General features: G+C 38.1%; 1 protein-coding gene across 7 annotated transcripts in view; it reads left to right on the forward strand.

The window, feature by feature from the left end:
* Positions 1-12,448, forward strand: part of SLC44A5 (solute carrier family 44 member 5) — a 414,235-nt gene that overhangs the window by 199,576 nt on the left and 202,211 nt on the right. For 5 of the 7 annotated variants that reach the window (XM_013996232.2, XM_021096464.1, XM_021096467.1 and 2 more), the window contains exon 2: positions 5,156-5,191. The exons of the other annotated variants lie outside the window; for them this stretch is intronic. In XM_013996232.2, the coding sequence (XP_013851686.1) occupies positions 5,156-5,191 (36 nt within the window). The remainder of the gene's footprint in view (positions 1-5,155; positions 5,192-12,448) is intronic. 7 annotated transcript variants of the gene reach the window in all.

Below are 12,448 nucleotides of genomic sequence, written 5' to 3' on the forward strand. Positions count from 1 at the left end.
TTCTCATATTCATATTTTTCCTTCATACCCTCTCTGATATCCCATTTACAACTAAATCATTATTTGCTTAAGGCCTTTTATCCTGAAGCTTTACAAACAACGCCAAGAGAGTCAGGACTCCCTTGGTCCCCTGTGTGTAGCCTCAGTGCCTGGGATAGTATCTGATACCAAGGAAGAAGTCAATACATGCTTGCTAATAAGTGAATAAATTAAGGAAGAAATGTGGGCATGGTTGTTCCCATATCCTGGGTCTTGTTCTCCCCTTCAGTGCAGAATTTATTTATTTATTTTTTATTTTTAGAACCACACCCATGGCATATGGAAGTTCCCAGGCTAGGGGTTGAATCGGAGCTGCTGCTGCTGGCCTACATCGCAGCCACAGCAATGCAGGATCTGAGTTGTGTCTGTGACCTGCACTCCAACTCATGGCAAGGCCAGATCCCCAACCCACTAAGGAAGGCCAGGGATTGAACCTCCATCCCCATGGATAATAGTTGGGTTTATCACCACTGAGCCACCACTCAGCATGGAGTTTATAACCAGCCTCTTTTTTCAGACCATGTAGGCTTAGCATCACATCTGTCTTGGGCTTGCAGCCTGCTAGGTCTTTATAGCAAGGTTCGGTGAAGCCAAGAGAGAATGAGAAATGAAGCTGGCTATGGAGGCTGGCTGCTCTGGCAGCCACCCGATCCCTTGCATTATGCAAGGCATGCTAAGCTCAGGCACAGCTTGGGTAGGCAACAGCAGCCAGAGCATGTCCGCTTTGGCAGGCAGGGCACAGCAGTGTCAATTCCACCCACCAGATGATGTTGGAAATTCACATAATCCTGACTCTGGGCATTCTCTCTATTTACACATATCCAAGCCAGGCTATTGGCTTCCTGAGAGCAGGAGTCAGTCTTTGGGGCAGGCAGAAATGAGGCAAGACCTCAGGGTCAAAGCCAAGTAGCTGTGTTCAGGAAAGGAAATGGAGCCATGGGCGAAGTAACCAAGGTAGAAACCTAGACTTTTCCACTGATGGCCCTATCACAGTGGGCGAGCACAGGCAGCTAGCAGGAGTGTGAGAGCAGTGCAAAAGTTCCACGAACTGGGACTCATCCCTCGCACCTGGAGACCAGGGGGTGGACAAAATTGGCATCCTACTGAAAAATGTCAGCCTTTGGTTTAGTTCCTTAGTAGTCTATTGACTAGTTGTGTAGCATGGGTACTGAAAAATGGGCTTTGTGGGATGGATCACACACTTCCCTTTCAGTACCCAATTCTTTTTTTTTTAATTACAATACTTTATTTTATAAGGGTTTTATTCATATAGTAGAAAGTTAGAAAATTCATCAAAGTAAAATTTAATTATATAAAGTGTCATATTCTGGAGTTCCCGCTGTGACTCAACATGATCAGTGGCATCTTTGCAGCACTATGACATAGGTCTGGTCCCCAGCCTGGCTCAGTGGTTAAGGATTCAGCATTGCCACAGCTGAGGTGTAGGTTGCAACTGTGGCTTGGATCTGATCTCTGGCCCAGGTTGCCAAAAAAGAAAAAAGTGTCAAATTCTAATTAGCAAGAGGCATAACCTTTATCCTATTTCCTTCCAGATCTGCAATTTTTTAAAACAAGAATGAGATATTGCTTTATCTATTTTTTGCTCCTTGTATTTTTCAGTTAAAAATGTCCACTTTTTCAGTTCAACAGATGTGAATTTTATCGAATATCATTCTATATTCAGATTTCCCTAGTTGTTCCCTGCAAAACTTTTTTTTTCTCTTTTCTTTGTTTGGCTTTTTAGGGCCACACCTGCACCATATGGAAGTTCAGGCTAGGGGTTGAATTGGAGCTGTAGCTGCTGGCTTATGCTATAGCCATAGCAACGCAGGAACTGAGCCAGGTCTACAACCTACACCACAGCTAACACCAGATCCTTAACCTATTGAGCGAGGCCAGGGATCGAACCCCTGTTCTCATGGATGCTAGTTGGGTTCGTTACCACTGATCCAGGATAGAAACTCCCTGCAAAACATCTTCACAGCTTTCTGTCCAAACCAAGATCTAGTCTAGGGTCAGACTCTGTGACTGGTGGTTTAGGCCCCTTAAGTCTCTCCTAATTGACACAGTTCCCTTTTCTCCTAATAATGAGCAGTTGTCCTGCAGAATACCTCACTTTCTGGATTTGTTTGGTTCCTTCCCAAGAATGTAACTTATATTGTTTATTTATTTCCTGTAGTTCCTATAAAGTATAGGTTAAATGGATTCCTATTAAACATGTTTGGAGGAATTCCCACTGTGGCTCAGAGGCATAAGGTTGCAAATACAGCTTGGATTCAGTGTTGCTGTGGCATAGACCTGCACCTCCAGCTGTGCTCTGATTCAATTCCTAGCCTGGCAACTTCCATATGCCACAGGTGCAGCCCTAAAAACAACAACAACAACAACAACAACAACAACAACAAAACCAAACCAAAACCTCCCATGTTTGGACCAGAATATGTCCTAGGTACTATGTAACCTTTACTGTATCACAAAAGGAGAAACATAATACCTAGTTGACCTATCATTAATGATGCTGAACTTGAATATGGGATTAGCATCCTAGTTCTTTTTCATATAGTTCCATCAAGAACATGACTCTCACTAGTTTCCAACTTGGCTCCACTCCTTGCTACTACCACCTCCACCCCTACCTCCAACCAGTCCTCATTCCCCAAAATATTTTTCAAGCAAGAAAGACAAAAGGGGATTAAAGTGGTAAGAGGCACAGCAATCAGAGTAGAAAGGAAAGTCCACTGTCTCCTGTCTCCAACTTCATACTGATTCTACTGCGCTGGGTACAGGTAGACAGGCTGTGTATCTGGAGATTATCTCACTCTAGATGCCAGCCTTCCCAGCTGTTGCCAGGGTCAGAATAACCTTGGTGTCTGTACACATCACAAAGAAATCTACATAAGATATGAATATTCTCACAAACAGCTTCTGGAAAAGGCCTAAGCTTACACAGAAGGCCGGCTCAACCATCTTGTAAATTGATCCCACCAAAAAAAAAAAAAAAAAAAAAAAAAAAAAGGAAAAAGCACCTGAATTTTTTTATTCTCTGTGTCAAATCTGGGTAGGAGTCAAAATTGTATTGTGTGATATTCAGCCTGGGAAATAGGACACCTGCTTTGTTTGCTTTTTTTTTTTAAACAACAAGACCGTGCATCCTTGGTCAGGTAGTTTTAACGCTCTGAGCTTCCATATTCCCTATCTCTAAAATGGGAGTAACGCTTAGAGTGTATAGTTGTTGTAAGGATTTAACTATGTCTGTGAAGCACCCATATTGCAGTGATTACCCAATTCCCTTCTTCCTATGGCTGAGATTACTGATCTGCTTCCTGCCCATCCCAGCTCTGATCCCAATTTTATTTTTTTAATTATTATTTTTTCTTTTTAGGGCCACACCCATGGCATATGGAAATTCCCAGGCTAGGGCTCGCACTGGAGCTGCTGCATCTGCTGGCCTACACCACAGCCACAGCAACGCCAGATCCAAGCCACATCTGTGACCTACACCACAGCTCACGGCAATGCTGGATCCTTAACTCACCGAGTGGGGCCAGGGATTGAACCTGCGTTCTCATGGATACTAGTCTGGTTCGTTACTGCTAAGCCACAGTGGGAACTCCCAACATCACTATTTTTAAAGTGTGTGTGGGGAAAGGAATGTCATGGAAAACTTTCTAAATAATCTTTATTTTTGTGGTAAATTTGATTGTACTAGAGGCTGGTAGTCATATTGGTTACAGGTAGATTCTGGAGCCACTCAGACCAAGGTTTGAATTCCTGATCCCCTACTTGCTAGCAGTGTGACTCTAAGCGAAGATTAGACCCTAAGGTCTAATTGCCTCTGGGACTCAACTTTTCATTTTTTTCAGAATGAATTGGTTATTGTGATGAGAGTAAGGGTTCTTATGAGTGTTACATTAGATAATGTATATGAAGCATGATACTTAGTGTATAGTAAGTATTCGGTTGGTATTTTAATTATAGTTATTATTATCTTTTCCAGGCGAACACAGTTTGCATGTATTTACTTTCCCTGCAATCTGTATCACAATTCTGACTTTCAGAGATTAATTGTGTTAATGAGAGCTTAGACCAAGTGTTGTAATTTCTGCCCATTAGGTCTTTAGTGGGAATTCTTTTCAACAGTTTTCTGGATTCACGAGTCTGATAATGCACCAAAGAGTGGGGTGTTCATACAAAATATTAATATTTTTGTTTAACATATATCTGGGATTATGAGCCTTAAAGCCTTATGGTGATATCATTATTCATTACGGAGCTTGCTACCTTTTCTTTCCTTCCACCAAAATAACCATAAATTTTACCTTCCAAATTGAATGGGCTATGCTAATAGCTGTTCTGTGGAAGTTTCCATTAAAGCAAAAGGCCATACGTATGTGGTTAAAGTGTGGCTGTTGAATTCGAATTACATATCTTTTCTCTAGTCTACACTGACTATTCTGCATGCAATTAAAGGAATTTAATGCATATTAAGTTTCTCACCCTTGACATGACTTCCGAGGTCTAAGCAGTAACATAAAGTGAAAGTAAACAAAGTGCCTCATTTTTTGATGCTGAATTTTGTGAGACTGTGCATATATCATCTATATTAGTACAAAGCATGGATGAAAATGGAAGAGTAAACAGGTTTATTCCCCAACCCCTAAACCTATTGCCTCTGGCACCTTCATGTAGTTTAAAAAAATTTTTTTTAAATCGAAGTACGGTTGATTTACAATGTTGTGTTAGTTTCAAGTGTGCAGCAAAGTGATTCAGTTGTGTATATATAGAGAGAATATAGATGTAAGATATTTATAATATATAAAATAAATGTAGAATATATACAATAATATATACTATAGGTAATGTACAATATATATTGTTTTTGAGATACTTTTCCATTACAGCTTATTACAAGCGTGTGTTTCTTTTAACCTTAAGTGCTCATTATCAGTGAATTTGAATATTAAGTATCAGTTGACCAGTCCAACTGATTTAATGTTATTCTGTATGTTAAAGTTTAAGGACTAGAGTTTTGGGGGCAGGGAGAAATGGGTGTTGAGCTCCAGAGTCATTGACTCCTACAAATAAAGACTTGTTTTTCTTTTGTGCTTTGTTCTAGGCCTACCACCCCCTTATTTAGAAGGCAAGAACTATGGTAAGTCATAGTCTGGATGTTAAGTACTGAGGTAGTCCGAGAATTCTTTATGACAGTATATCTATTACGAATATATGACTCTTTCAAAATCTAGGAGCACCTAAATATTTGGTTGGTAAAAACTAATTGCTGAGAAAGACTTTGGGTTCTTTCAAGGGCTGATTTCTACTCCCTTCAGGGATTCCTTCTCTTTAAAGTTGGAAAAGAACGCCCAGGAAAAACATTGTGTAGTTACTGATGCTTCATGACCCCAGTTCACCTCATACATCCTCTCTTCTTCCCATCCTTCCATCTCAGCTTCTGACTTTGACACACGTGTTACTGAAATCTCTTTCACATAAACATGTCCACAATAAGGCTTCTTGGATGTTTTATGACACTCTGAGTATCTTCCCCAGTCCTCTTCTGCTGTGTGACACCAGGCTTGCTCTTTATTCAGCCCCTGATGGTTGAGTCTTGCTATGCCAAGTGTGGTCTGTGGACCAGGAGCATGCATGTCCTCTGGGAGTTTGCTAGCAATGCAGGCTTTCGGGCCCTGCCCCAGATGTACTGAATCAAAATCTGCATTTTCACAAGATCCTCAAGTGATTCATGCAAATGAAAGTTTGAGGAGCACTACCTTCCAGAATTGTTCTTCTTTTATGTACTCCTATTGCCTCTGAGATCAACAAATTAGTACTTTTTCTGCTGTGACTTCCAACATTACTCCAGTTCCAAATCTTCAACTAAAAAGATTATCATGTATGTTCTTTCTTGCTTCTGTTCTCAAAGCCATTTTTTTTTTGACTCTCGTGCACTTTAATTTTACCTATGTAGATTCTGCTATTGATTATATTTACATAGCATTTATTGTTTTGAAAGTTACAGCGGGTTCCAGGATCTGGTGTTACCACGACTGTGGTGTAGGTCTGCAGCTGTGGCTGGGATCTAATCCCTAGCCTGGAAACTCCATATGCTACAAGGTGGTCAAAAGAGGAGGAAAAAAAAGGGTAGGTTTTTACCTAGATAGGTTTGCAAAAACTTCCATCTTGCTCCTCCAGTAAAGAATCATTCTCTTTCTCACCTTATTCTGCTTCAGCAGCATTTAACACATCTAGCCACCCTTTTTTTTGGAATACTTTCTTCTGCTGCTTCCATGATTCCACCCTCTCCTGCTTCCTCCTGTCTCTTTGTTATCTCCTCCTCCTCTGCCCAGTCTCTACCATTTAGAATCTGAGTACTGGAGAGCCCCCATGACGTGTTTTTTTTTCCTTTCTATACTCTCCTAGGTGATTTCTTCTGGTCCCATAGTTTCAAAGCCCATGAATACACAGTTAACTCCATTTTTAACCTCTGACCCTGATTGCTGAATCTTGCTCCAGACCTGTTTGTTCAACTTGACATCCACCAGACCTGCTCCTGTCTCCCTATTTTCCAAACTTTAAGAAGGGCTGTAGACTCACCATTTCCAGTACATCGTTTCATTTAGATGCAGGTTTTTTAAACTTTAACCAGTACCCAATCTGGTCCGTTCTTCCCTGAAGAATATAACTACATCTTCTGTTCCTGGAATCAAGTAGTGGACCGAGCAAATAACGAACTGCTATTTAAAACTTCAAAGTATAACCACTGATGATTTACTATTACTTTTTACTCTAATAATATTTTATTTGTACTAATTTAGTCAGTTTTAGTTTATGTGGTACATAAATGTGGAAATCACAAGACCAAACGCAGTTGACACTTGATCAAGGCAGGGGTTATGGGTGCCCACCCTCTGGAAGTTGAAAAGCTCCCTATAATTTATAGTTGGCTTTTCTTATCCATGGTTCCTCTATATCTGCTGTTCCTGCAGTTCTGCGGTATTTACTATTTAAAAAAGATGAGTAGACTCACAGCTGTTTAAAAATTTTATTGCAGTTGTTTTACAATATTCTGTAAATTTCTACTATGCAGCAAAGTAACGCAGTCATACATTTACATACATTCTTTTTTTCATATTATCTTCTATCTCGTTCTGTCACAAGTGATTGGATATAGTTCCCGGTGCTATGCAGCAGGACCTTATTGCTTATCCATTCTAAATGTTGCATCTACTAACTCCCTAATCCTAGTCCACCCCACTCCCTTCCACTTACCCTTGGCAACCACAAGTCTGTTCTTCATGTCTGTGAGTCAGTTTCTGTTCTGTAGATAGGTTCGTCTGTGCCATTTTTTAGATTTCACATATACGTGATATCATATGTATTTGCCTTTCTATTTCTTACTTCCCTTAGTATGAGAGTCTCTAGTTCCATCCATGTTGCTGCAAATGGCATTACTTTGTTCTTTTTTTAATGGCTGAGTAGTATTCTCTCGTGCATATGTTCCACATCCTCTCAATCCATTCATCTGTTAATGGATTTATGTTGTTTCCATGTCTTGGCTACTGCAAATAGTGCTATAATGAACATGCGGGTGCATGTATTTTTTTTTTTTTTTTTTTTTTTTAGTGAAAGTTTTGTGCAGATATAAGCCCAGGAGTAGGATTGCCAGATCATATGGTAGTTCTATGTTTAGTTTTCTGAGGAACTTACATACAATTTTCCATAGCGGTTGTAACAATTTACATTCCCACCAACAGAGTAGCAGGGTTCCCTTGTCTCCACACCCTCTCCAGCAGTCTTTATTTGTAGATTTATTAATGATGGCCATTCTGGCTGGTGTGAGGTGGTACCTCACTGGAGTTCTGATTTGCATTTCTCTAATAATTAGTGATGTGAGCATTTTTTCATGTGCCTGTCGCCATCTGTATGTCGTCTTTGGAGAAATGTCTATTCAGGTCTTCTGCCCAGTTTTCAATTTTTTTTTCTTTTTCTTTTTCTGTAGAGTTGTATGAGTTGCTTGTGTATTCTGGAGATTAATCCCTTGTTGGTTGCATTGTTTGCAGCCATTTTCTCCCATTCCATAGGTTGTCGTTTCATTTTATATATATATATATTTTTTTTTTCCTTTACTGTGCAAAATTTTATAAGTTTGATTAGGTCCCCTTTGTTTATTTTTGTTTTTATTTCTATTGCCTTTGGAGACTGACCTAAGAAAACATTTGTACGGTTGATGTCAGTGAATGTTTTGCCTATGTTAGCTTCTAGGAATTTAATGGTATCTTGTCTTATGTTGTCTTTTTTTTTTTTTTTTTTTTTTGTCTTTTCTAGTGCCACTCCCTCTGCATATGGAGGTTCCCAGGCTAGGGGTCTAATTGGAGCTGTAGCTGCTGGCCTATGCCAGAGCCACAGCAACAAAGGATCCAAGCCACATCTGCGACCTATACCACAGCTCATGGCAACGCAGGATCCTTAACCTGATCTGTGAGGCCAGGGACCGAACCCTCAACCTCATGGTTCTTAGTTGGATTTGTTAATCACTGAGCCACGATGGGAACTCTGTCTTGTCTTATGTTAAGTCTTTAAGCCATTTTAAGCTTATTTTTGTGCATGGTGTGAGGGTGTGTTCTAGTTCCATTGATTTACATGCAGCTGTCCAGTTTTCCCAGCACAACTTGCTGAGAAGAATGTTTCCCATTTTATATTCTTGCTTCTTTTGTCAAAGATTAATCAATCATAGGTGTCTGGGTTTATTTCTGAACTCTATTCTGTTTCCTTGGTCTGTATGGCTATTTTTGTACTAGTACCACACTGTCTTGATTACTGTAGCTTTGTAATATTGTCTAAAGCCTGGAAGAGTTATGCCTCCTGTTTTGTTTTTTTTTTTTTCCCCCCTCAGGATTGCTTTGGCCATTCTGGGTCTTTTACGGTTCCATATAAATTTTTGGTCGTTTGTTCTAGTTCTGTGAAAAATGTTATGGGTAATTTGATAGGAATCACATTAAATCTATAGATTGCTTTGGGCAGTATGGCCATTTTAACCATATTAATTTTCCAATCCAGGAGTGTGGGCTGTCTTTCCATTACTTTGTATTCTCTTTAATTTCCTTGATTAATGTTTTATTGTTCTCAGCATATGTCTTTCACCTCCTTAGTCAGGCTTATTCCTAGGTATTTAATTTTGGGGGGTTCAATTTTAAAAGTTGTTGCTTTTCTATATTCCTTTTCTAATATTTCATTGTTAGTAAACAGGAATGCAATTGATTTCTTAATGTTAATCTTGTATCCTTCTACTTTGCTGAATTTGTTGATCAGCTCCAGTAATTTTTGTGTGGAGTCCTTAGGGTTTTCTATATATAGTGTCATGTCATTTGCATATAGTGACAATTTTACCTCTTCTCTTCCAATTTGGATACCTTTTATTTATTTTGTTTGTCTGATTGCTGTGGCTAGGACTTCCAATACTATGTTGAATAAAAGTGGTGAGCATGGGCATCCTTGTCTTGTTCCAGATTTCAGTGGGAAGGCTTTCAGCTTCTCTCTGTTGAGTATTATGCTGGCTGTGGGTTTGTCATAAGTGGTTTTTAATATGTTATGTTCCCTCTATACCCTCTTTAGTAAGAGTTTTTACCATGAATGGATGTTGAACTTTGTCAAATTGTTTTTCCACATTTATTGAGATGATCATGTGGTTTTTAACTTTTCTTTTGTTAATGTAGGGTATGACATTGATTAATTTGCCTATGTTGAACCATACTTGTGAACTTGGGATGAATTCCACTTGGTCATGTTGTATGATCTTTTTTATATGTTGTTGGATTCAGTTGGCTAAAAATTTTTGAGAATTTTTGCATCTATATTCATCAAAGATATTGACCTACAATTTTTTTTTTTTGGTAGTCTCTTTGTCTGGTTTTGGTATTAAGGTGATGGTGGCTTCATAGAATGTCTTTGGGAGTGTTCCTATTACTTAAGTCTTTTGGAAAACTTTAAGAAGGATGGGCATAAGTTCTTCTTTTGATGTTTAGTAGAATTTGCATGTGAAGCCATCTGGTCCTGGACTTTTGTTTGTAGGGAGTGTTTCTATTACATACTCAATTTCATTTCTAGTGATGGGTCTGTTCAAATGATCTATTTCTTCTTGATTCGATTTTGGTGGGGTGTGTCTCTAGAAAGTTGTCCATTTCTTCTAGGTTGTCAAATGTGTTGGCATGTAATTATTCATAGTATTCTCTTATGGTTTTTTGTACTTCTGCAGGATCCATTGAGATTTCTCCTTTTTCATTTCTTATTTTGTTTATTTGGGTTTTTTTTCTCCTCTTCTTGGTAAGTCTGACCAGAGATTTGTCAACTTTGCTTATCCTTTCAAACAACCAGCTCTTGGTTTTATTGATTTTATTCTGTTGTTTTTTGAGTCTCTATTTTATTGATTTCCTCTCTGATCTTTATGATTTCCTTCCTTCTTCTAACTTTAGGTTTTGTTTGTTCTTTTTCTAATTCTTTTAGGTGGTAGGTTAAGTTGTTGATTTGAGATTTTTCTTCTTTTTTGAGGAAGGCCTATATCAGAATGAACTTCCTTCTAGGAACTGCTTTTGCATAATCCCATAGATTTTGAATGGTTGTTTTGACTCTCACAATTTAAATGTGTGTTGTTTCAAGGGTCAAGTGTATTATATTAGCCTAATGAACAGTATGCTGTTTTGAAAACTGACTGTTTTGACTTATTCTTTTGACTACCACACTTTGATTCTGACATTTTGACCCAGTTTAAAACTGAGGGTATTTTGGCTGTTTCTAAATACCAATATTTAAATCAGATTAATACCAACATCAGTGAGTTTGAGTCAGTAAAATTTTCTTCTTTTGGGGTGGGGATAAGTTCTATTGGTTAATCTGCTATCTTAATTTTTCATGTAGCAGTGTTAAATTATTTATGGTCTTATCCTCTTTTATTCTATTAAACTTATTTTAATTGGACTACAACATTTTCTGTGTAAGTTTTAAGTAAAGATTTGATTAATTGATTATATTTTATCTCCATCAAGGTTCATCAATTATAGGTGTTTCATTGAATATTTTGGTGGTCATTATTTCTACCCAATCCAAGTTTTCCATATCAAAGTTTACAAGATGATACAATTTTCCCACTGCTTTTTGGTTAATAAATATTACCCCGAGAACTTAAACTAGTCTCAAATCTACTTTCTGTTAATTATTTCTCTAAAAGTTAGTTTTTGAAGTTTTCAGGGGTAGTAACAATATTTGACGCTTCAATACATACACACACACATTATCTTTAGTATTTTTAATTTTATTTTTTAGAATAATTTCTACCCAACCTCATTTTTCTTGGGTCAAATTGTATTTTGTGTTAAATGTCCTCAGTGTCAAAATGGCAGGGTTGAAAAACTTCTGCTGTTATTTAAACTGGTCCCAGTTTGTTCCCCCCGCACCCCCACCTCAGGATATCAGTGTCAGCTAGAGTTGTAGCAATGGAAAATTATTGTTAAAACAGATTTGACTTCAAATAATAATTCTGGAAAGCCTAAAGGCATCTTGGGGGAACAAATGTAAATTTAAGGGAAAAGGACACATGTCTTCTTCAGGCAAAACATGTTATGTAAAGTTGACTTCTGATTCTCGGGGAAAGAGCAGTTTCCTCATCTTGGAGCTTTTCTTTCCCCTGGCAATTGAAGCTGGCCTCCTCTCTGTGGCATTGACTTCCTCTTGGCACAAAATACTGCAATCAAGTATTTCACATCTGTGCGAATAGGAACGTTTAGAAGTGGGAACTGAGTAAAATGTATAATTTCCTTATGCTGTTGAATAGGACATCATTTATTTTAGTTTTTGAAAGCCTGATTTAAGTAACTCAAATGTATATATCTCTTATTATTAATTCTTGAAATGGTTTGGACTTTGCCTGGCTACTCGTCCAAATTATAAACATAGATAAACTTGGCTCTTCTCCATTTTATTTCCCCAATTTGTTTTTATATTTGAATTTTCTTGACAACGTTATGTACTGTAAAAAGGTATTTGGGTCTTTAAGTGTATTGATGTGACAACAATAACAAAATATTTACATAGCATTTACAATGTGTTGGACACTTTTTTAATTGCTTTGCATATGCTAATTTACTTAATATACCCAACTCTTCTTTGAGGTTTGTTTTATTTTCTTCATTTTATAGGTGAGAAAACTGAGGCATTGAGAGATTAGCTTGCATAAATGACAACAGTAAAGATCTGACATCAACTGCATAAAGTTTTCTATTTTATAAAAGACTTTGTATCTTGGGGGGTTTTTTGTTTTGTTTTTTTGTTGTTGTTGTTGTCTTTTTGTCTTTTCTAGGGCCGCTCCCTTGGCATATGAAGGTTCCCAGGCTAGGGGGTCTAATCGGAGCTGTAGCTG

Source organism: Sus scrofa, chromosome 6, assembly GCF_000003025.6.
Source record: "Sus scrofa isolate TJ Tabasco breed Duroc chromosome 6, Sscrofa11.1, whole genome shotgun sequence".
Taxonomy (NCBI): Eukaryota; Metazoa; Chordata; class Mammalia; order Artiodactyla; family Suidae; genus Sus; species Sus scrofa.